A 26757-nucleotide genomic window follows, 5' to 3' on the forward strand; every position below is an offset into this window, starting at 1 on the left:
AAGTAAATTTGCTTCTCTTAAAGCAGTCTGACCCAGAAGAGCCGGCAGACGACCCGGTTCCGATTCTTCTTCTTAAATATTTTTTGTTTCATTCTGATTTCAATTATTGTAGTACTTGTAGTAAAAAGTGGTTTTTTTGTGTTCTTATAATGGTAAGTACCTAGGTTTTTAAATATTTTTTAAAAGGTAATAGTTTATAATACAATTTAATAAGCCTACACTTAATTTTATATTTTAGATATTCAATTCATTACTTTTAGACCCAATAATTAAAATAATTTTTTCCTTTTTTATAATATCATATCCCAGTATGTTAAAATTTTAGTCTCGATGGTCATTTTAATAGAGCCTTATATGTTTTCTCAAAAACCAAGGGAATAGTGCAAAAATTAAGTGTAAACTTTCAAGCTTTCGAAGTTTCATTTTATTCTATTTTTATATTTACAGGCTACTTAGTTTGCAGGGGGTGAATACCCATTTTATTAATAGGTTACGCTATATAAATATTTTACTTAATATAGATGTAAATATAAATTTTTACTCCTTCTTATAATAATTAATATTTTTTATTTTTAGCCAAAATCGGTCTTGTATTTGATATTGTCATAATGCCTAAAATGCGCCTTGATAAATATTCCCGTCGAAATTTTGCAACGTTTAACTTAAGTACACTTCGTTTTTTTAATACGACACCCTTTATATTATCAAGTCATAATGTATAGTAAATATATTTTTATGTGTTTGTGCACATACAGATTGTATTTCAGTATGCACAATATATGAACACAACTTTTAGCGATATCGTAGTGACAAGAATTAGAAATTGATTAATTATTGATCAAATAATCGTTTTCTCGAAAACGATTAATTGTATCGCAAAAATGCAAGAAACAATGCATTTTTTTTACGGATGGTGTTCTAAATTTTAAAATTTCTTATCGGAAACATAATAATAATAAATATAACAGTAGGCCTTTCTTTTTAACTCGGCGAAGTTCAGCATAGCTGTTATTAACCGAGCATACATACAAAATACATAAGATTAAATTTACATATTGATAACTTAAGGTACAAACTAGGCAATGATACTTTTGGTATTATAAAGGTATACAGAAGGTAACACAAGCGTAGGAATGACATTTTTTACAACAAGTAAGCGGCATCCTTTCAGGGGCGTAATCCTTGTATGAAAATAAGGCAAAAAGTTCATATTAATATGGGTTCGAAATTGCTTCCTAAGGGAGCTACGCCCCTTTGAATAGGACCCCTTGAAGACAATTTTTTCTCTATAACTTTAAAACCCTTTAGAATTAAATTTTGAAAATTGGTGTACTGCATAAACATTTCGTTGTGAATAAGATTCTAAATTCAAATTTTTTAAATTTTATTCAGGTGCCTCACATGCGGGGGTTGGTAAGGGTTAAAACATCCCTTTTTCTTTTACTCTTTAGGTTATTGTGATTTTGTTTGAAAATTATAAAATTTTAGAGTCTTATACGTAAAAAAGGTACTCTTAGTTCAATTCGATAGAGCGTGCCATTTACGAGAAAAGCGACTTTGAAAATGTTCTGATTGCGTATGTTTATTGATGAAAATTAATTCGCATTACGATCGACAAAAAAGACACTTTGTACTCACATTTTATTTAACAATTTATAGAAAGTGTTCAAAATTATCACCATTCGCGTCACGGCAAGCTCTTAATCTTTTTATTAGATTATGGTGCACACGTGGTAGAATTCTTGGATTGTTTTTAATTGTCTGAAATCCTTCCTCTATTCTTTGCCTGAGAACATCAATATTGGGTATAGGGCGGGAATAAACTAGTTGTTTTAGGTAGCCCCATAAATAAAAATCAAGTGGGTTTAGGTCAGGAGACCGTGGTGGCCATGGCACTGGACCCCCACGACCTATCCAGCGGTTTTGATAGGCATTATTTAAATGTTCTCTAGCGAGAATGCTAAAATGTGGGGGAGCACCATCGTGCATAAACCACATTTGTGCTCGTAATTGTAGTGGTGGATTTTCTAATATTTGTGGTAATTCATTCTGTAAAAAAATTGTGTAAATTTGTCCATTAAGTCGTTGCGGCATAAATACAGGTCCTTTTAAATGCCCATCGATTATTTCCGCCCACACATTTAAACTAAACTGCTGCTGATGTGCCTTCTGTACCGTAGCATGGGGATTCTCATCCGTCCATAGGTGGTTGTTGTCAAAATTTTCAAAAGCAACGCGGTTTTCTTCTAGCCAATTACAGAAGTGTACACGAGGAAGGAAATCTCGCTCTTCCAAAGCCTGAACCCGTTGAATATGATAAGGGTAGAGTAACATATCGTGCAAAATTCTCCATACGGTTGACTGAGAGGACCCTTCTTGATTTGCGATGATGCGAGTGCTCAAAGATGGATCTTCTTCAATACGATCTAGCACGCGTTCTTCTAATGCTAGGGTTCTGGCATTTCTTGGTCGCCCAACAACTTGTCTTTGAAATGTTCCTGAAGCAAAATTTAAGTAGATATTATGTGATATTACTCACATTTTTGAATTTACCTGTTTCCCTTAAATTACGATCTACTCTTGCGAAAACCGTACGGTGTGGCACTCGTCGATTAGGAAATGCCTCATGATACAATCGTCTTGCTTCAACACAATTACCAAATGCTCTTCCAAACATAATGTGAATATCAGCTTGTTCTTGATACGTAAAATCCATGTTTGCTTTTTAAACTTAGAAACACAAAGTACCAAACTCAACAAAGGCAATGCCCTTTTTATTAATAATAAATAGTAATTTGTAAAACACTCTATGAAACTAATTTTACTTTGACAAAGTAAATTGTATTTTACAATGACATTTATTAGTCATTTAAATGCCAAACACCAAAAAACAACCGCCAACTTCGTTTTAAATGCGTATCCAGTAATTTTATTATGTATTAAACATACGCAATCAGAACATTTTCAAAGTCGCTTTGCTCGTAAATGGTACGCTCGATCGAATTGAAGTAAGAGTACCTTTTTTACGTATAAGATTCTAAAATTTTATAATTTTCAATCAAAATCACAATAACCTAAAGAGTAAAAGAAAAAGGGATGTTTTACCCTTACCAACCCCCGCATGTGACGCACCTGAATAATATTTAAAAAATTTGAATTTAGAATCTTATTCACAACGAAATGTTTATGCAGTACACCAATTCTCAAAATTTAATTCTAAAGGATTTTAAAGTTATAGAGAAATAATTGTCTTCAAGGGGTCCTTTTCAAAGGGGCGTAGCTCCCTTAGGAAGCAATTTCGAACCCATATTAATATGAACTTTTTTGCCTTATTTTCATACAAGGATTACGCCCCTAAAAAGATGCCACAAAAATTGCCATCACGGAAAAATTTTGACATTTTATGGCGTAAGAATAAGGCTTTGACCAACTAACAATTGAGTCTATCAGCGCAACAGTGGCCTAAGCTCAAAAGAATGCTTTGAGAAAATTGACATTATAATTTTAGCGTTAAATTATAATTTTTTTTTTGGTAGAAGTTATGTAAATTAGAAAAAACTTTTTACAATTTTTAATCTATGTTTAATATTTTTTATTTAATGAGCCTATAAGTAATTCATCTGGACTAATCAGCGATCATCAATACGGCTTCCGAAAGCTTAGATCCACCGGTGATCTTCTGGCCGTCTACGGCACACACTTGTGGACGGAGGCCATGGAGAAGCACGGCGAGTCCCGCTCAGTCGCTCTTGACATTTTCAAGGCATTTGACAGAGTGTGGCATGAGGGACTACTAATCAAGCTCTCCTCAATCGGCATACAAAACTCATTATAGAATTGGATCAAAAGTTTTCTTGAACAACGAACAATCCAAGTAGCCGTCGATGGATACCTCTCCTCCCTCAAGGATGCATTCTATCCCCCACCCTTTTCTTGGTATATATCAACGATTTGCTAGGAACCACTGTCAATCCAATCTACAGCTTTGCGGACGATAGCACACTTATTTCTACATTTAAGTCCGCCAAACCAACGACAACCGCAAGTTCTCAGAATCTTAGGCAGCAACAAGTAGCTTTAACCAACAACGATATTAGAGCAATCTTGGAGTGGAGCAATAACAATTTGGTCAATTTTAACGCTAAAAAAATGCAGGCTGCAGTATTTACGATGAAGATTAACCTTGGTGGCCCGGAGCTGGTTATGGCAGGGAAAACATTGCCAATGAAATCATCTTTACATTTTCTAGGAGTCGAGGTCACCAACAGTGTGTCTTGGCATGACCACGTTGCCGAGGTCGCCAGGGCGGCTTCCAAAAAACTCGGAGTGCTTTTCAAAACAAAAAAACTGTATACACCAGAACAGCTGCTGACTCTTTATAAGGCTCAAATACGCCCTTCCCTCGAGAATTGCTCGCATGTCTGGAGCTCTGCACCCAAGCATAGTTTAAACCTGCTGGATTCTATACAGAAGAGAGCTATTCGTCTTATCGACAAACCAGAACTGACAAAGAGTCTGGATAGTCTGGAGCACAGGAGAAAGGTAGCTGATCTCTGTTTATTCTACCGTTATTATCACGGTAAGTGCTCCTCTGAGCTGGCAGGCCTGATTCCACCCAGGGCTGTTCCGGCAAGAAGGACGCGTCTAGCAGTTGCGGCTCATCAACATCGAGTCCACCTGCCTACCCCAAGGACGTCGCTCATCAGGACGCATCATATCAGGACTCATTCATCTGGAGAACATCTTCTTTGTGGAACGGGCTTCCACCTCACATATTTCCCGATGCATACAACCTACAGCGATTCAAGATAAATGCCTTCAAATATCTTTGCGCAAGCACCACTCCAAGAGTGACATAGGACTTTTCTCTTGTGCTTGTGGTTACCATAAAAAAAAAATTGATTTTATTTTTTTTTTAAATGTGGGTTAGGTCATTGTTGCATTATTAAAATTGCGATAATGTGTTAATTAGCCGGATTTATTGGTAGTATATTATTACTAAAAAACAAAAAATAATTAGAATATTGTATTAGAAGTCATAAAATTATAGTAAACATTAAACTAAAAATACAAACAAGCAAAATGTCAAAATATTGCTAGACTTAGACATCTTCTGTTTCTTCTTCTTCCTCTCCTTCGGAAAAAATCTCTTCTGAAGAATTTTGTGATGTTTTTAAGTTTTTATAAAAATCGTGATGAACCGGCGGTATGAAAGGAATTAACTCCAGAAGGTCGTTCTTCTTTTTAACGTCTATGTTGCGCCCTTTGGGATACAAGTAACTAAGTTCTCTCCAAAGTTTGTATTGATCTTCTTTTTTCAACACTAAATGATTCGAATACTACATCTTCATTATTGGAGTACTTGTAAAATATACAAAATGGCTCTGATTTTTTATAAACTAGCCACTAAATCTTAAGCCACTCTACTTTCGATTTAGTTGCTGATATTTTTCGATGAGTTAGATTTTGTTCCAACTTTGCTTTAGAGTAGAACTCTCTGCCAGACATTTCTATTACTTTAAAGGGTAATCTTTTTCTGGATGATTCAACAACTTTCCTCCAATCATTTGGAATAAAAATGTCTTCTAAAGAATTTTTTTTGTTTTTCCACCAACCCGAAATCCTGGTCACAAGGTAGAAAGGAGTGCCCACTTACTAAAAATGTATGATTAGTTTCATTAACCGTGTTTAGTTCTGAGGACATAATGTAGCTGCATAAAGCTGCCATCTTAAAATTTCTGTTTTGCCCACCGCATTGATCTGAATACATGATTAGTTTTTCAGCGCTGACATAGTTTTTAACAAAATGGAAAATGCATGAACCCACTTCTTGAGGACCTCTGGACGCAACAGATTCGTCCCATGTGTACATAAACACTTCATTCGTGCCTAAATTATGGATACCGAGGCAGTACGTCCAAAGTTGTCTCTTATAATAACAAATCCCAGTAGATATGACGGGTGTTGTTAAAGTTTTCATGAGGTCGAAAACTATGGCAGTTACTTCTTCTGAATTTGTTTTTGCAAAATCCCCATCTCTCTTCATACCATCTCTAGCAGAAGTTGCTTTCCGATGATGCAACTCTCGTTACATTTGAATTTGTTGTTTTTCTGCATCATCGTTGAAAACTTTTTTGTTTTCAAATAAATCACACTTCTTGCAAGAATCTCTTATCGGGGCGTGGAAACAAAGGTTAATTTTTATCAAAAAAATTTCTCTGAATATGAACATCGAGACAGGAGTCACGTTTTCGAGCTCTATTTCTTATTTATAAAGTTCATGCATCTTTCCAAGACTTAAATCTGGGGCTAAATACTTTCTGTGTGGGTTTTTGCGTCGAGTGTAATGAGACTCATACGCAGGGAATTTTTCAATAAACTGTATTACGCTCTGAACCATTACATCTGGAGTTTTGTTTACAGATGTTCCCTTACCCCTTCCATCTACTGGTGCAGCTAAACCTTCTTTCTTATTAGCCAACACCCGACTGATTTTGCCATTAGAAACTTAGGTCTATTTTAAAAAACAATTTGCAGACTTTTATTTTTTCCCCAACATCATTACATAAAAAGTAAATACGAGTTTTCTCACGCCTTGAAGCTCCGGCTCTTTCAGTATAGGTTCTTAATTTATTTACAACTTCAACAAGTGCAAAAATATAGGCAGATTGTAGATCAAATGTTTCAATGCTATAAAATAATGTAAAAATAGCTTGTTGGCGCTGTGAATTAATTTTTTCCCAACAGTGACTTTCACAACAGTCTTCTAGAAAAATTTCAGCTGGCACAACTCTTTTGGACGTACTAACGTATTCTTAACGACCGGCATTTCGTTTTTTCTTTGCAATATTATGTTTAATAATATTTATTTTTTGTTTTCTAATTTTCAGAAACTACGGAGAATAATATTAAAAAACGACTCCTCTGTTGAAATTATTATGAATTGTTATTGTTTCAAAAAACCATTTTGCAAGAACTTAATTGGGCAATCCAAACCACGTGACTTTTTCAGCTATTCAATATGACGGTGATGGTCAAACATTGAAATCGATCCGCATTTACTGATGAAAGTCAACACATTTTCTTATATCGCAGGTATTTTTAAAAAATTTAATAATTTGTACCCTTTGTATGATAAAAATCCGCCAAAATAATCAGTAAAAATTGCAATTCTCAATATTCAAAAATAATTGCAATTAAACATGTAAACAACACACTGTTTGACCATTACAGTCGCATTGAATTTTGACTTTGACAGGTTGTTGGATTGCCTAATTTCAAAATTGTTAAAACCTAACCTTAAAAATATGTTCGGTTAAATAGTAACAAATAATATAACGTAAAATGTATACAAAATACTTACCGACAATAACAGATGAAGAACAAGCGATAATCACATCAAGTTACTTCTTTTTAACTTTTACGCTAATGCACGAAATTTTTTGTTTACAGCAGAATAATAATGCGACAGTGGCCTAACCCACAGACTACAGGGGTAGGCCAGTATTGCACTCAGTTATACGACTAATCAGGAAATGCAACAAGTAACTATAGTGCTGCCATCTATTATCAAAGAGAGAAATGTGGCTTGGGCCACTGTTGCCTTAAAGATCGCGCTATATGGAACATAAATGAGCATAAAACGCAAAATGTCAATTTTGTGGGTTAGGCCACTGTTGCGCTGATAGACTCAATTCAAACTTGGCTAAGTAAATGTTGCTTATATTTTTTCTTAAATGTCAAAAATGGTCGGTCATACATTTTTCGGTCGGTCATAAATCTCAGTGTTGTATAACTTAAGTAACAAATATGAAAACAAACGTTGGAAAAGTTCTGTTCTACGCCTAGGAACATCAATTAAATTATTAAAGCGCGTGTCTCTGTTATAAAGAGTATTTCTTTTATTAAGTTTATCAAACAGATAACTTGGACAGGAACTACCAAGTAACCGTTTTGCTGGACAGCTCAGGTGAACCCGAGTGAAGCCCCAGCTCAGGTGAGAATCTTAACGATTACTTTGTAAACGTCGTTAAAAACCTAATGACTACTATAACACCTTCTCATGATCCACTTTCATATCTCTCTAATGCAAACTTACATAGTTTCTTTTTTACCCCTGTACTAATAACAGAGCTTCAAAGTACAATAAATGAAATAAGGAACAAATTATCATCTGGTACAGATGGTCTTACTCTAAAAATGTTCTTAAATCTCAAATCCTAAACTATCTGAGAAACCTAATTAATAAATCATTTCAAAATGGGGTCTTTCCTAACTGCCTTAAGACTGCAATAATTATTCCCTTACATAAAGGAGGAAATATAGAGCTAGCTTCAAATTATCGTCCAATCGCTCTCCTTCCAACATTATCGAAGATCATAGAAAGTATTGGTTAAAAAAAAGGCTATTATCATTCCTGTTTAAATATAAAATACTAACTCCCCATCAATTTGGCTTCTTGCGTAATAAATGTACTAATGATGCTATGTTCTCCCTTTTTAACAGTATTTACTCCAGTATAAACAATCATCATTCAACAGCAAATATTTTCTGTGATTTCTCCAAGGCTTTTGATTGTGTAAACCATACTATCTTGATCAACAAATTACAGCACTATGGGTTCAGAGGAACGCCTCTCGAATGGTTTAAGTCCTATCTTAGCTACAGAAGTCAGCTTGTAAAGGTTGATACAGACCTAGCAGACCAATAGAATGTGGATTACCTCAAGGTTCATTCTGTTTCTGCTGTTTATTAATGATATGGCCCACCTTAACATTAGCGGCAAAATCTGTCTCTTTGCCGATGATACTAGCTTTACATGGAGCAATCCGGATGTTGCGGCACTTCATGCAACTAAAATATTGCTTAAGACCTTATATCTTCTCTGCTTAAACATCTCAAAAACTAAAGTCTTATCTTATAAATATACTATCCAACCCTTTGTCCTTCCAGGGAATTAAATCTTTCGTCATCAAGAACAGTGTATTATGCCCTTTTTGAGTCCCATCTTCGTTACGCCCTTCCATTCTGGGGCACATGCTGTTTGACTCAGTTTGAGCGCATTTTTAAACTAGAAAAGAGAGCGGGTCGCTATTTACTAGAACTTAATAGTCGAGCTCACTGCCAAGCAATGTTTAAAAGATTTAAAATATTAACTCTTCCATCTTTATTCATTCTTGAATCTATTTGCTTGGTTCGCAAGCATATATCAGAAATTCCTAATAGACCATCTCGCAATTATCCACTTCGAAACGCAGAGCATGATCTTTATGTGCCAATTCCAAGGTCAGCTCTATTCTTTACGGAGCTAAAAAAATGCACAATCATCTGCTTTTGGAAATTAAATCATTGACATCTTTTCCTCGATTTCGCAATGCTTTGAAGTCATATTTACTGGAGAGAGCTTTATATGCAGTAGATGATTTTTTTTAATATTAATTGTTGAGTATCATGCAAGCACTGGCTAATTTTTAAATTTTTTACGATGTAGAATAGCAATATTTTGTATTGCTAAATTTTTATAAAATTTTTTATGACTTTTTAAACATTGTATTAATGTTTTTGACTGTTTTTGTTGCCACCCAGGTAAATTTTTTTTTAAGCTTATTTAGATATTTCATTTATTACTTTTGTTTTAAATCACCTGACCTCACCCCACTAGATTTTTTTTATGGGGAACCATTAAAATTGAACTATACGATACACCATCGTATACGCGAAATTAGCTGGAAAATAAAGTGCGGGCGACAATAAATCGAATAACTCCTGAACAATTGGACAACGTCGTTTAAGCAACTATTCGACGAATACAATTTTGCCAGCAACAAGTGGGTGACAAAATTGTATTCATCGTCAAAATGGATGGGCATTTCGAGCATTTTGTGCCTTAATAAATTATTTAACATGTCAACTGTCAAATAATTTACTTGTTTTTTTCATTCGGTAAGTCACGCATTACTACAGTCGAATTTGCAGTGACGCGACGGCGGCGCTGCGATCAATCCAAGATTAAGAGGTAACTAATAAAATTTCAATAATGCTGGTTTTTTAAAAGTACCCACTATTTATTGTCTCATACCAAATAATTTGTAAAAAGTACACCTTATAACTATGGTAATGAGCCACCCTAGTTTTATTTGAAAAAATTGAGTTAGAGCCAAAAATACGATTTTTGACGCAAACAAACTTTAGACGCATCTAGGAAAGCTCTGAAAAACAAAAGAGAGTCAATCATATTTTTCTAGGCCTACTTAATGTAAAATTAACGATTTTAAATTATTCATGACACTCTAGATTGAAATTTAAAAAATTAAATAATTTAAAGGTTATTTGTCAAAAGTTGACATATCGGGTGTCATTTATATAAGATTGTAATTTCCTCAATAATAATTAATCAAAATATGTTAAAAAGATTGGGGGGGTCCAATGTAACGTAGGAGAAACTAGTTTAATTGCGAAATGCGAAACGTGGAAATGCGAAATATGGAGCGTAGGATGTGGATTAGAGACGGAAACAGTGAATGCATTTTAATAAAACTGACTGATAAAATGAGAGGCTGAAAGTATCCAGAATTATTGCCGTAATAAGTATAAAGCAGTATTTAACCATAAATGAAACTGTTTTCTATGGACACCTTCAGTTAGAAGCTCAGTGATTATGTAAGTTGGTGGAAGCAAAACTGGATGTTGCCTGAAAAGGGGGCGAGTTTGCGAAAGGGCTTAAGTAAAAGCGAATTTATATTTTGAGTAAGCAAATTAAAACAACAATTTTGATACCTTTTTACTAGTAGGTATTAATAGAGAGATTTATATTTGGTGTATAGCAAACCCATTTGTAACAGTTCGGGAAGATTTATTGCATGTCAATTAATACATCGATTATAGTAACAAAATATCCGAAATATTATCCTCAAAAGTCATCACTGAAGTTTAGAGTTCCTGAGTTGTACTCACGAGAGACCAAATCTTGAATTGTAGGAACAGCCAAAAAAGGACTTGAACTTATTCAAAACATTAGGATATTTACTTTATATTCTTGAAGAAGTTCTGAGGGTTGAAAACGCCAGGTCAGTCTTCGAAAATTTCAATGCTTAAGGGTTAATATAATTGAGGCGAGATTCAGCGCACAAAGATTCGGATATCTAAATGCCTGTTCTTCTATCTAAACTAATTATCTATACTATACTAAGTTTCAAAATACGAATAATATAAACGCTATAAATTATAAAGAGTATCAACCAGCAAAAAAAACATAAAGACATAATATAGACCATACACTACATCGCAATGAATAAGCTCTGATAGGACCAGCAAATCATATAGTAGAATTTTTGTTTTTTCTATTTAAAACTTAACGATGTGGATAAATATTTTTAAGGTTTAAAAATCCTTTTTGAATACATGAATTTACATACTGCGTGAATGGCAGGTCACTATCCAGAATCAAACTCAAGCTGTTGCAGTGCTCGACGTGTTTTATAGGCTTGTTATTGTTATAAATTAAGTCCCTATAATACTGTAAAAAAATCTTACGGCTACCCTTGCCCCAAACAGCATATATACTGATTTTATAGAATTTAATTATAAGCAATGATTTTTACAAAACTCATTACTCGTATACATTAGCAAGGTCATAATTAATGGCAGCCTCTGTTTGGGAACTTTCACTTGGTTCAAATGAGAGATATGTTTGAGTATCATCAGCATAATAGTGCTGCTTAGATGATATGAATATTTTTGCCATGTTTGATACATAAAAAAAGGACCCAAGGATGGAGCCCTGGGACAAGCCAGAAGAAATCTCTAAAAAACCAGAATCTACACCATTATTAGAAACAGCTTAATACCTATCTCTAAGATAATTAGCAATCAACGCGCATGCCTCCTTCCCTAAACCAACAAATGACAAAACTTTCGCTCTTTCCACATTAAAGTTAATGACATGGAATAATAATATAAGGTAGTAGAAAAGGCATGCATAATCGGATAGTAAGTATAATAATATCATCAATGCCCGTGGCAGTAGTTTTAATGTTATCAATAACCTTTACAATATCATACTCCGACACTGCCAAAAATCTAAAACTCGTTTGAAATATGTTATTTTTAACACTTTTATTAGAGTTAATAAGAACTGACTTAATTTTTTCAAGACTTTCAAGATTTTTAGGTATATTATTTCTATTTTGTTTATTTTTTAGGTTAAGTAATTTTATTAAAAACCAAACCTCTTTTGTAGCAGTTAATTGTAAGTTAAAATATGATTTTTTCATTACTATTCCAGTTATCAATACTTGTATTTTTTTGTATTTTGCTAGCATTCTATCTCTATCCTGCATCTCAGCCCTTACAGCGCCGTCAGTCAACCATGAAGCGTACGGCTTGGTAATGCAAAATTTTATAGATGGTGCATAAAGCACATATTAATAATAATAATAAATGTCTTTATTCTTGTAAACATATATGTTTGACAAAAGAAAGGCGAAGTTTAGCTTTACATAGCTACTCTACTTAACTATTAACTAAGTCTAACATAAAGAAACATGATAAAAAAAGCGAAAGATTAAAATTAAATTAAGTCTAACATGCACCAACACTCGTGAGTCACATATCTAAAACAACCAATTATAAGAAATACAACACACATAGCAGGTAGTAACTATTCACTAGATAGAAGAAAGGATTTAATCGATTTCTTGAATTTCAATATGAGCCTATTCTTAAAGGTGTCATTTAGCGAGTTATAGGTAGACGGAGCGATGTATGAGAAACTATTTTTAAAAAATGCGTGACGAAAACGAGGTATACTAAATCTATGACTGTATCTTAAGGCAACGTTATTATAATTCAACGGCAACGAGCATTATAACGATATTCAAGTTTATCATAGAGATATTGAGGTGATGTGGAAAGAATTAGTCGGTATATAAAAATTGAATAAGCATATATATGCAATTTATCGACTTTAAGCCATTCTAGCTCAACCAATTTTTTAGAAACATGATCGTACTTTCTTATTCCGCAAACAAATCTACAACAAGTATTTTTAATTTTCTGCAGTCTATTTTTAGTAGGTAAATCTAAAGAGGCATAATATACTAAATAGCAGTAATCAATGATAAGAAAGACAAGACTTTCGCAGAGCTTTTTCTTAACTTATGGTTAATTATGTGAATATTACTATATAGTGGTCTTAAAATGGCATAGCATCTTTTAGTAACAAAAGAGACATGTTCGCGGAAATTTAGGTTATTAATAACCATAAGCCCAAGATTTCTAGCACTGCTCACATATGGAAGCTTTTCAGAATTTATGTTAAGATTAGTAATGCTCTCTCATTTCTTGGTGCTTTGGATGACAAAAAGTTAAAGCTAAGCATTTTTTTTGCATTAAAATGGTTATTTCTCTTTGAATATTGGTATATTTGTTCAAGATCTTTATTTATTCTATAAAAAGCCACGGCAATGGACGAAAGGTCGAATGAATATCGCATTTGGGTATTATCAGCAAAACAATACATACTGCAATATATAATCCAACCAAAAATGTCTGAAGTGTATACCAAAAATAATAGCGGTCCAAGTATGGATCCTTGTAGCACTCCAGAAGTAATGCGCACCAAATCCGACACCATATCCCCAATTACGACTCTCTGAAACCGGTCACTCAAATAATTAATAAAAAACTTAATGCAAGTCGAATCAAGGCCATAGTATTCGAGCTTGGCACAAAGCAAATCATGATCCAGAGTGTCGAAAGCCTTCGGAAAATCCAAAAGAATTAGGACTGTAGCTTTGTTTACATTGCGAGACCTATAAATATCGTCTATTACATTTAATAATACGGACGTTGTACTATGTCCTTTTTGAAAGCCAGACTGCAGAGGACTTAGAATATTTTTGGAGGCATATTCATAAAGCTGAATGTATACTACTACCCTTTCTAGTATTTTGGAAATAGTAGGAAGTATACTAATGGGTCTTAAATCCGAATATGCTTTGGGATTATTGATCTTAGGTAAAGGAGTTATATGCGAGATTTTCCACAATTCTGGAAAGTAACCACTTTCCAAACAACAGTTAATAATATGGGTTTTATGCTTATATATAGCAGGAAGACAGTATTTAAGCATTTTTGCATTTATGTTATCACAACCAACAGCGTTACTTTTAAGATTGCTGACTATTTTAACAATGTCGTCAAACGACGTAAGTTGAAAGTGAAAAGTACAATTTTCATTTAATTTATTAGTCCTAAAAAAGGAGGCATGCTCTGTACAGTTTTTAGAGTTACTAAAGACTGAGGAGAAATATTGATTTATATCATTAGGTTTTTTCACAATATTCCAAAAATTCATTTTTTTCACGCCTTAATAGCGATACAACTGCATTACGCAGTTGTTTGTATGTGTTAAAGTCAATTAGATTTTTATCCTTTTTATATTTTTTAAGAAATTTATCTCTATCTTTCATAAATACCTTTATTATATCCGTTAACTAAGGACAACTCTTTTTTTGTAATTCTTGAGGTCCTAAGGGGAGCGTGCCGATCAAATAGTTTCCATATTTGATAGTTTAAATAAATGATCTTTTGTTCGATATCAGGCATATAGAATATCCCATCCCAACTAGAGTTTATTACCAACCAGAATTTATTAACGAAAAAATTCAGTTCTTATTCAGGCGCCGACACCTTCGCCACGATCATCCCTATCACATTTTAAGGTGTGCCTATATTCAGGAATTTCAAAAGCCTTACTTACAAAAGACTTTTTAAGGCACGTCTCAGTTAATCCAATAATATCATAATTTGAATCATATTTTGAATCTTATTTGAATATTAACTGCCTAAGTTCGTTAATGTGGGCATGCAAAGACCTAATGTTAATATGAGCAATTGTCAGTGGTCTCATAATGCCTTGTGTGCTTCTGGTTGCAAAGCAATAATAATTTAAGGAATAGCGCAGTAGTTAACAATAGTTTTCTACTTAAATATGCTTAATAACATATAGTAGATTTAATTAGCTAATAAAAAAAGTAGATTAAAAATTTAAAAGCAAAAAGAAAAAAGTGTTTTATAGCGGTCTAAGATTTAATTTATTTTTATTTTATTTATTTACGTATCGTCCCTACTGCCCAAAAATAAAAACAAAAAATAATTAGCGGAAAAAAAGCATTAATGTATATGTCCTGTGGAAGAAATAAGCATTTATACAGACAAATGACCCATACACTAAGATCACTGAGTACTTATAATTACAATATTTTTATTAAGAAATGGGGCATAGTACTTTTTCATATATTTCTGTTCAACACTTCATTTAACTCCAGAATGGAATGACTTTGTTTTTTTTTTAATTATTGTGCATAATAAATACCTTTCCATTGAAGGCCCAGTATTTATATACACCAACGCTTAAACGAACTTTTTTAAATAACTAAAGATTTTTGTCAACAAAGTGTTCACTTATCACTAACCCTTAAAACTTATTACTGCCTTTGAGGTTTCTTTTGGTTTTAAAAATATTATCGCGAGTCCAACGGTTTACAAATCGCACAGCAACTGGCCTCACTTTTTCAGGTTCCGGCCGGCCTGGTTGAGAGGTCAAATTTTAGATGGTGTTTGACCAAACGGTATATTTTGTCCGGCATATTTTCCGTTTGGGTCTCAGAAATTCCATTTATGAATAAATTGTTAAACAAATCTGCCTGTTTATCATCAGAAAATTCGGTTTCAATATTCTTAACATCCTGTTTAAGAGCTTGAAGTTCCTGTAAGATGTTCTTTTCAAACAATGACAGTTTCTCCAATCACAGGGCTTCCAGATTATTGGTGGGTGACTTAGAACGAGCTGGGGCAGACACTTCTGGCTTATCAGCTACGAATTGTTTCTTCAAGTCGCTTAAACCTGATTGTAGATTAACTTCCAGCTGGTCAACTCTCGTCTTAAGCGTCAACGCAATCTTAAGCGTTGTGATACACTTGCACTGGGATTCTAAAATTACGATTCGACACGATTACTCGATATGACTGATTCTAAATAAAATTTTCAATCGTGAGTGTCTTGCGGATTGCCTAATTTTTAACGATTTGTCGATGACACGCTTGGGTATATCGTATGCACCAGACGATATAGCTTCTTCCTTATTCACGTATTATGCACGTATTAAGTGCATAATGTCTCAGCATCCTTTTTTAAACGTATTTATTTCATTGATTGTTTACCAATAGTGATACCAGGTTTTCATTAGTATATCAAGAAGCTTACTTAAACACAACAACTAATAGATTTAATTCGACGCTATTTTCCACAACCTTCTGTTAATAATAGAGGCAGAGGAAGTAGAGTTACCATTGAATGAGCAGTTTTAGTATGTCAAGATTGTATGCCTCAGATTGTTATCAAAGAAGCATTGGACAAGATTTTAAATTTGGAATTAGCAAAATTACTGTAGTCGTTGGATCCATAAAATTATTGACAATTACCTTGCTGACCGATTCATTAATTTTCCAAATATAAGAGATGAAAGACAAATTAATAAATTAACATTTATGGAGAGATCCAATTTCCCTGGTGTTATAGGTCCTATTGATTGCACCTATGTTGCCATATTAAACCAAGTTTTTGTGATTTTTCATAAATTCAATTATTATTTCCCAATGGGTAGTGGTGGTTTTAAACGACATTTTTTTATTTTAAAGAAATAATATAGGCATATGTTTAAATAAAAAAACACGGAGGCGAAAAAAATTAACAGAATAAATAAAAATTCTTAGCCTTTATCAATAGAAAAGACAATTGATGTTTCCATCTGTCCAATATTAGGGAAAATAACAAATATATACCAAGAAACCTAAATCAAATCGCAAAAAAAAGAGTTTAGTCGACGATTGAAATTTAGAATCACCCTTCTCATCACGACCGAGTCGCGATCGAATTCGATGTCGTAATCGTATCAAGATCGAGTCATGATTTTAGAATCCCAGCCTTCTTACTGATTCTTGCCATGATCACGGACTCTATATAGTCACTATCCATCATAGACAGATGCCTTGTCATATGTCACTCGGTTGAACGACGTTTTTAACGATCGGTTTCTTTCTTTTCACTTTGGGGGCAGATGAAAGGCACACCTGTGAATTTTTCCACTAAGACCTTTTCAGTGTTTTCTGGAATTGAGTCAATTTTGGGGCTCCTTTTAATTTAATTATGTTTTAAAGAAGCATCAACATTATTTAACACCGCCGAGTGATTATTTCATAAAATCTTTTAAATGCTAATATAGTAAATTCAAATTTGATAGTCACGTGTCACGTGTTTTCAAAACTTTCTTTTGAGAAAAACCCTCATGGTTGAGGTAAGTTCTTTTATCTATTTTTGTTTAAAACCTTTTTTATACACCTATAATACCGGTGATTATAAGGAGGCTTTTGCCCTTCCAGTTTTTTTTCTCTTTGTGCAAGAATTTTATGAGAAGAGAAATATACAGTACGAGTCTGTAACTTGGAATAAATTCGATAATAAACAAATGGAAGGGATAAAAGCAATCTATATAATTTTTGTGGCTATATTATAATGCATAACTAAAACCGTTACGATGTCTATTTTTATTACGCTCTAATATAAGGCTCTTATAAATAAACGTGTATATTAAATATAAAATTATTGCAGTATGAAATGCTTGAAAATGCTGAGAAATATACAGTACGAGTCTGTAACTTGGAATAAATTTGATAATAAATAAATTAAAGGGTGTTCGAAAAGCACAAGATTGAAATCTTAATGGTGATTGGGTACGGAGATAGAACAAGAACCCCAAACAAAGTTTTGCATTAATTCAGACAAAACTATCCTGATTTACCACCCATATGTCAAAGTACTATAAACAGGATTGAAAAACAGGAAAATGGTCACATAAAAACAATAACTAATTCTCGTCGATCTGCGCTTAATGAAGACACGAAAATTAGTGTGTTATTAGCCATTGAAGTAAATCCTAATATTCCCACTAGGCAGGTAGCGCGCGAATTGGAAGTGAGCAAGTCTTCAGTAGTAAGGGTTCTTGAAGCAAAAAAAATTCATCCCTATAAACTAACGATTCTCCAAGAACTCAATGAGGAGGATGCAGATAGAAGAATTGAATTTTGTGAACAATTTGGAAATGGCATGGAATTAATGCAGAATAATAATCTTATTATAGAAAACATTTTTTTTTCCGATGAGTCGACATTTATGCTAAACGGAGAAGTAAATCGTCAAAATTGTCATTATTGGGCAGAAAAAAATCCATGTTGGATGAGGCAAGGCCACACTCAACACCCAGAAAAAGTAAATTTTTGGGCAGACATTCTAGGTCAGCAAGTTATAGGCCCAATTTTCTTCGGAGAAAAATTTTAATGGAGCAAGGTACTTACAGTTTTTACAAGAAGAACTAATTCTTAATCTAGCTGTTCTATTCTCTGATCCAATAGAAGCTTATATGTCGAATAGAAACATCTGGTTTCAGCAAGATGGTGAGTCTCCCCATTTTGCAAGACCTGTTCAAAACTATCTGGATGCTATTTTTTCCAATCAAATGAATTGGCAGGAGAGGATCTTTTAAATGGCCAACAAGATCGCCCGATTTGACTCCGCTAGATTTTTTCCTATTGAGATATATGAAATCCAAAGTTTATGTGACCAAGTCGGCAAATATTGAGGAGTTGAAAACTAGAATAAGGCAAGAGTGTCGAAACATTTCTCCAGAATGCATAAGAAACGTTCAAAATAAATTTGAAGTACGTTTAAGGTATTGCCAAATAGTAAATGGTTTACATTTTGAACACTTATTAAAAAAAAAGATTTAAAAGAAGTTTATGAAATACTTTTTCTTTAACGCCCTGTATCTTAAAAACAATCAAATAAGGGTATAGCATGTGATACATCAAAATATTTGGAATTCTGTGGAGAATCCAAAAATATAATAACATAAGTCTCATAAGAAAGTTGGTATTAGGCCCGCCTACATGACACACGCTGTATAAAAAAAAATTGTATTGAAAAAAATGCGCAACTTACAATCTCAATTGACGTATCCGAGCGTTTTTCCGAACACGCCCCAATTTATTTATTATTGAATTTATTCCAAGTTATAGACTCGCACTGTATAAGAATTTTGAGACTGGAATGTTGACCTAACCTCAACTGATTTTTCCTCAACGTGTTGACTAGATATTGTCCTGGATCATTGATCACCAACAGCGCATCAGCTCAAGTACCTGACTAAAACTCAGCTATACCTTTCGAAGTGACCACATGGTAATCACCTAGTTCCAGTCGGAGAATATTTAAGGCCAGTTATCATTTTCTTATAATATTAACATTCTGTTTAAAATCGATATTCACTCATTATTTATTTAAAACTTTTCTGCTGATCCATAAATTTTTTATATATATATTATTTAAACTTCTTAAATGCATTTAATACCTAAATCAATATTTTAATGTAAAACAATTCGGAATACTAATTATTCAATATTTTTACAATATTACCTTTCACCTTGTATATATATATAGTGTACTTGTATATAGTGTGTATTGTATATATAGTGTACATTAAAATAAGTATCTTTTTAATCTTTGGCCAAAGACAATCGATATTATGCGGTTTAAAAAATAATAAAAAGGGTTTCAATGCATTTTTAATTGAGTTCTTATTTTTAAATCAGAAGAGTTATTTCATATATTTTGTGTATATATTTGATTGGTAATTTTTATAATAAAGCTGATTGAAACCTGATACAAAAGTCTTGTTCTATTCAAAATACCTTTTCAGTATTTAACAACAGTTAGTTTAGTTAGTTAGTCAATAGTGAGTTAATGTCTCTAAATTCAAGTGGCTCTAAATAATTAAAAGGAATTATAATTTAAATTGAGTGGCGCCTAACTTATTTTTGATTTATGGCAATGTGGTAAGTATTTATCAACCTACGACCAAAGGCCCACCAATATAGAGCTGCCATTCGCTGTGTAGTAATATTTTATTTACCTATAACATCTTTAAAAAAAAATGCTACACCGGGTCGAAAAATCTACCAAATCAGTAGCGGTTACACTTGTAAACTTTATAAGGGAGAAGTTGGTCTCTGGAATATTTTTCGAATTTTTCAGGGCGCTAAATACCTAAACTCGACATTTATTGAAGCTAAACTATATCATTTGTGAATTAGGGGAAATTATTTGCGGATAATATAATATTTTTTTAACCAAAACGAAAATGCTACTAGACCAAATGGAGTTGAATCTGAGATTTAAGGGGCTCTACAGGGATCTATTATAAAGTTAGCCGATGATACTTCAGTGGGAATAGCTGCTAGTGATAAACAGTTATGCAAGAAATTATGCTTATTTATTAAACTCATCCTAAATGAAAAATCGGCTGACCAAATACATTTCTACAAAAAAGTTCTAATAGTAACCAAATTGGGATGCACAGATAGACCACATTTACCCAGGATTGGGAAAAACGTACTGTTACCTTTTAAAATTAAAAAACTGTATACCTTCTTCTATTTTGTTTCATGTTGACTATGGGACGGCATATAATATATGTACATACATATTATGTACCTATCTTACAACGGCATGTATATGGGGACAAGCCAGCAACATATATGGAGTATTTGTTTAAAAAAAAAATAATTCGATTGCTGTATGGCTTAAAATCACAAAAATCCTGTGGTAAAGTTTTCCAGGAGCATAAAATACTGACGTTAACATCTATGTGTATACAAAATATAGGGTATTACAAAATTCGGTGCAAATATTTTACGAGCGTATTGTTAGAGTGAAAATAAGACTTTTTTTCCTATAAATATGTGTCCTAAAATTCTTCTCCTCGAAGCTACAGCCCGGGCAAATTGTTTGAAAAAAATCGATTATTTGGAACACTGACTACGTAAAATCTTTTGAAAAGTTGTTTTTTTTTGGGTTTTTTGAGCACTTTTAACATTTTCCATCCTAAAAATGGTTTAAACTCAGATCCAGAGGGTTTACCCCTGTGATGGCCCATATCTTAGGTTTCCGATAATAATTTTGAAAATCTAGAATTTTTACTAATATTCTTTTTGATTTGACAAAAATTAAAACAGTCATGGTCCACTTCGAATTTATTTTTTTTTTTATGGTAAACACAAGCACAAGAGGAAAGTCCTATGTCACTCTTGGAGTGGTGGTTGCACGAAGATATTTGTGGGCTCTATCTTGAATCGCTGTAGGTTGTATGCGTCGGGAAATATGTGAGGTGGAAGCCCGTTCCACAAATAAGATGTTCTTCAGATGAATGAGTCCCGATACAGCGACATCCTTGGGGTAGGCAGCTGGACTCGATGTTGATGAGCCGCAACTGCTAGACGCGTCCTTCTTGCCAAAACAGCCCTAGGTGGAATCAGGCCTGCCAGCTCAGAGGAGCACTTACCGTGATAATAACGGTAGAATAAACAGAGATCAGCCACCTTTCTCCTGTGCTCCAAACTATCCAGACTCTTTGTCAGTTCTGGTTTGTCGATAAGACGAATAGCTCTCTTCTGTATAGAATCCAGCAGGTTTAAACTATGCTTGGGTGCAGAGCTCCAGACATGCGAGCAATTCTCGAGGGAAGGGCGTATTTGAGTCTTATAAAGAGTCAGCAGCTGTTCTGGTGTATACAGTTTTTTCGTTTTGAAAAGCACTCCGAGTTTTTTGGAAGCCGCCCTAGCGACCTCGGCAACGTGGTCATGCCAGGATACACTGTTGGTGACCTTGACTCCTAGAAGATGTAAAGATGATTTCATTGGCAATGTTTTTCATGCCATAACCAGCTCCGGGTCACCAAGGTTAGTCTTCATCGTAAATACTGCAGCCTGCGTTTTTTTAGCGTTAAAATTGACCAATTTGTTATCGCCCCACTCGAAGATTCTTCTAATATCGTTGTTGGTTGAAGCTACTTGTTGCTGCCTAAGATTCTGAGAACTTGCGGCTGTCGTTGGTTTGGCGGACTTAAATGTGGAAATAAGTGTGCTATCGTCCGCAAAGCTGTAGATTGGATTGACAATGGTTCCTAGCAAATCGTTGATATATATCAAGAAAAGGGTGGGGGATAGAATGCATCCTTGAGGGACTCCAGCGTTAATATTAAATTTGTCGGAGAGGTATCCATCGACGGCTACTTGGATTGTTCATTGTTCAAGAAAACTTTTAAACTTTAGTCCCTCATGCCACACTCTGTCAAATGCCTTGGAAATGTCAAGAGCGATTGAGCGGGACTCGCCGTGCTTCTCCATGGCCTCCGTCCATAAGTGTGTGACGTAGGCCAGAAGATCGCCGGTGGATCTAAGCTTTCGAAAGCCGTATTGATGATCGCTGATTAGTCCAGATGATTCCAGATATCTTAACAGTTGTTGGTTAACTGCTTTCTCCATAATCTTCAATATTACTGAAACTAGTGCAATCGGGCGGTAATTGGAGGGCATCGTCTTCTTACCCTTTTTGGGTACAGCTTGCACTCGAGCAGTTTTTCAGCTTGTTGGAAATTGGCCCTGATTATACGATGCCGTGAACAGTCTACATAAGGGAGGAGTCAATTCGTCTGCACAACGTTTTAGTATTAGGGCTGGAATTCCATCGGGTCCAGAAGCTTGTTGGTGTCTACACTTTTAAGAATTTTATTTATAATTCGTTGGGGAAACGAAATTTCTCCCATCGATGAATTCACCCTTGGCAAATATGGCGGTGTTTTGCCTTGCGAGTGCAGAGTAGAATTGGACGCGAAGAGTTTACCCAGTAAGTTGGCTTTTTCCCTTGCTTTTACCGCAAAAGAACCATCACCTGCTGTTAGGGGTGGCAAGGCCGACTTAGCAAATCCTTGACTAAAGGCTTTCAATACCGACCAGAAAGATCTTGTTCCATTTGGACAGTTTAGCAGTTTGTTTTTAATCATGTTGTTGTGACTCTCTTTGCATTCATCAATAATTCGCTTGCAGCTATTTCTGAAGGCTAAAAAGTTCCTCCGATTTTCGATGGAAGGATGTTGACGCCATTTGCCATATGCTGCGTTTTTAGTGTTTACTGCCTTTTTGCAATTCAGATTGAACCATTGCTTGTTGTTTGATCCGCATTTAGTAGAAAAAGGGATATAAGCTTCCATTCCTGCCAAGATCGTCTCTGTAATTTGGTTTGCACATTCTGAGATGTTATTGGTTCTAAAGCAGACTTCTTTCCAAGGGAATGAGCGATAAAATTCCCGAAGATGGTTCCACTCTGCTGACTTATAGTGCCATACCTTCCGCGGCATCGGAGGATCCTGCGTTTTAACCTCCAACTGGCAAGAGACTGTTATCAATTTGTGGTCCAATGTTCCTAGGGGGGCATGTACTGATACAGTGTACGAGTCAGGGTCTGAAGCCAAAACCAGATCTAGGAGACTCGCGAACTCGCCGTCTCGATCGGCGATTCTGGGAGGTTCCTCCACAAGCTGCGTAAACCGCATATGGTGGCAAATAGCTCAGCTTCTCGTCCTTCATCATCGTTGTTGTTACAGAAGCGCAGCCAGTTGATATTGTGACCGTTAAAATCACCCATGATGATGATTTCTGCGCTTGGGTAGTCAATTTGCAGATGGTTAATGCAATCAACCAGGTTCAAAAAGAGTTGGCGTACTTTTCAAAAGCAGTTGGTGTACTGCATTAATATTGGTGTTTAGGCCTCTGATGTTGCAAAAATTGATTTTTAGGCTTTTTGATCCGCCTGATGGACCCCCCCGTCCAGCCACCGCCCGGAGATCCGAATGGGAGGCGAGTTTACCTCCGGAAAGTTTTAGTCGTGAGGGCGCCATCATGCATTTACTTTTCTTCTCCATTTCCCCTTTGGAAACCGGACACATCGACATGGCGGCGAAACGTGAGTTCCATGGAACCACTTCACGCCGCCTAAGTCCTATGTGGTGGTATTGAACCGGGCGATGCAAGTGGCCAACATCTACCACCAAAGGGGTTGCTCTTTTAGTCGCCTTTTACGACAGGCAGAGCGTACCGGAGGGCTATTCTACCCCGGCCCTCCCCGGCGCTCAATCTTTAACAATGCTTCTCTTTCGTTTATCAGCGATTTTCTCAAAAACGGTTAATTGTGTCGAAAAAACGCAAGATTCTAAAATCTTAGATTTTTTTAATGCTAACTAGATGGTGTTACCAGATTTTTAATTTGCTTATTGGCAACGTAAGATAGGGGCCATCAGAAAGGTGAACTCCTCTGAATCCTCCACTAAAAATGGTTTCATATAATTTTTGGGACGAAAAACGAAAAGACTCCTTAAAAAATCGGGACTTTTTCAAGAAATTTGACGCATACGTTACGGTTCTGAATAATCGAGTTTCCTCAATCAACTTAGAACACATGTTTGTAAAAAAAAATCCTTATTTTGACTCCAATAATACGCTCTGAAAATATGTGATCGAATTTTGTTACACCCCGTATTTAAATCTAAAACCACTCGGATTACTGAGCTGCACAACTACAGTAAAAGACATTCTGAAGCCTTAATTTTACCAAGACATAAAACTTTACACTATTCAAAGTCTCTCCACTATGTATATCAGAATATACCATCAACTACTAACGATGATCAAAGAACTTAAATTGTTTAACCAGTTTAAAACAAACTTAAAAGGATCCTAACAGAAAAGTCATTTTATAATATTAAAGAATACTCAGTTACTAATTTGATTTCTTTTTCAGATGACTGTTTTCTGTCATTTAGTTGTAAGACCTAGGCGTGATTTTATCCATGTTAATTTTAGTCCATGTTTTTGTCTATTTTATTCTCTATAATTTTATAATTTTAACCTGCCTAAAATATTTGTTCATTTGTATTTATATACTGTAATGTTAGTATTTATTCTTTTATTATATTAATAATATCAATGGAACTTAGTGTGAATTTGATAAACATTCGAATGAAGAATCAAAAAAATGGCGCGAAAATTTGGAAATTGTAAAACAAAGAAATCAAAAGAAAATTACTTATTTTTACGTGAAAGTATAACAACTCTCTTTAGCTCTCTCTTTTGAATTGAATAATGAAAAAATGCTTTCATATAAAGATATTATAATGAACTTTAATAATAGTGAACTTTTGTTTTGCAGATTACTTCAATATGGCCTGTTATGACACTTAGCTTAACCTTGGCACTGAGTTTCTGCAAAGGTCAACCAGTAGAATTCATTCGTGAAAATCAATTTCCTGTTCAAGAATTACAGGTACCCAATAAGATAAAGCAATTTGTATTTGAACCAAAATTGCAAAATTTGAAAGGATTGGAAGATATTAGCACAAAATATCCCAAAGTCGAAGAATTAAAAAATGACCTTAAAGAACCGTTATACCAAAATGAAGAAGATGAGAACATTCAACCTCAAACAAGTACCACAGAATATTTAAATCTAAATAAAGACACAATAGAGAATACTCAAAAAATAATTAGAGAACCCACGACACCATGTCCGGAAGATCTAATAAATATGTTATCAGGCGAAAACCAAGATTCTTTAAATGACAAAGCAGAAAATGAGGAAACGGTAGTAAAAGAAGAAACCAACGAAGGGCAATATATGACAGAGACTACAATAGATGCCTCTCAAAATAATATTGAAGGATCTACAGTAAGTTCAGAAGATGTAGAACAACTATCGAAAGAAAATGAAGTTACTTTTACCAAAAACGTAATTATTGAAAATCCGCAAAATCCAAATGAACTAATCACACAAGAAATAGCCGAAGAATCCACAACACCATGTTTGGAAAAACTAGCACAGGATGTACCAGAAGGAAATAAAGAACCAACTAAACTACAAGATAAGGAAGAAATTACATCGGAAGTCCCTGAAAAATTGTCAGATAATTACCAAAATTTCTTAAATAAAAGTACAGAAATGTCGAGTTATGGTAATGATAATAAAGAAATGCCTACGAATGCAACTACAAAGCTTCCAGAAAAAATAGCTCAAAAACAAGCAGAACAGGATGGAAAAGAACTGATGGAACAAGTTAAAGAAGTACGTAATGGCGAGACCTCTGCTTTGGAAGGCGTCCATACAGCTGAAAAAGTTACTGAGCAACTAATAAAGAAAAATACAATGATAGAAGAGGATTCCACTACTCCATGTGTTCAAGAAAATACTAACCCCTCAGTAGAATCTTTGCTTCAAGTTCAGAAAAATTCTTCCCTTTTAAAATTGCTTCAGCAGAAACATAATAGATCTAAACGCCAGGTCCCTCAGTACTATACGCAAAAAGCTTATCCAAATATTAGGACCTACCAACAGCTTCAGAGACAATATCAAGCTTTTTATCCCAAAGGTTATGTGAAGCCAGCTGTCTATAGACATAGAACAAAGAATAGTCAGAATAGACGTCAAGGTAACGTTAAGTCTAGAAGCAATACTACAATCAGATCTATTAGAGCAGCTTTTAAAAAAAAGTTTAGACCTTCTCCTGTTTTTCCTTAAGTAAGGGTCTTAGATAAGTTATTTATTTATTTATATACTTATTTATTAATATTCTATCGTAATTTGATTTATATAGTTGTTTTAAAATTTAATTAGAGAAAGTACTGGATCATAGTTGAAAATTCGTAGAAGATTTTGATTGTTTTTTAATAAAATTACAAAGATTTTCTTGTCACTTCTTTTACCATCAATAACATAATTGCAATATAAAATTAAATAAAAGCAACTTGAGTAAGGTA

The 26757-nt window shown here is 34.3% G+C and overlaps 1 protein-coding gene across 1 annotated transcript; it reads left to right on the plus strand.

The window, feature by feature from the left end:
* The first annotated feature begins 9 nt into the window (after positions 1-9).
* On the plus strand, positions 10-26757 carry LOC126739454 (uncharacterized). Its single transcript, XM_050445136.1, has 2 exons — positions 10-152; positions 25157-26757. Exons 1-2 carry the CDS (start codon positions 150-152, stop codon positions 26516-26518), a joined length of 1365 nt encoding a protein of 454 aa, XP_050301093.1. The 5' UTR covers positions 10-149; the 3' UTR covers positions 26519-26757.

The sequence above is a fragment of the Anthonomus grandis genome, chromosome 8 (genome assembly GCF_022605725.1).
Source record: "Anthonomus grandis grandis chromosome 8, icAntGran1.3, whole genome shotgun sequence".
Lineage (NCBI taxonomy): Eukaryota > Metazoa > Arthropoda > Insecta > Coleoptera > Curculionidae > Anthonomus > Anthonomus grandis.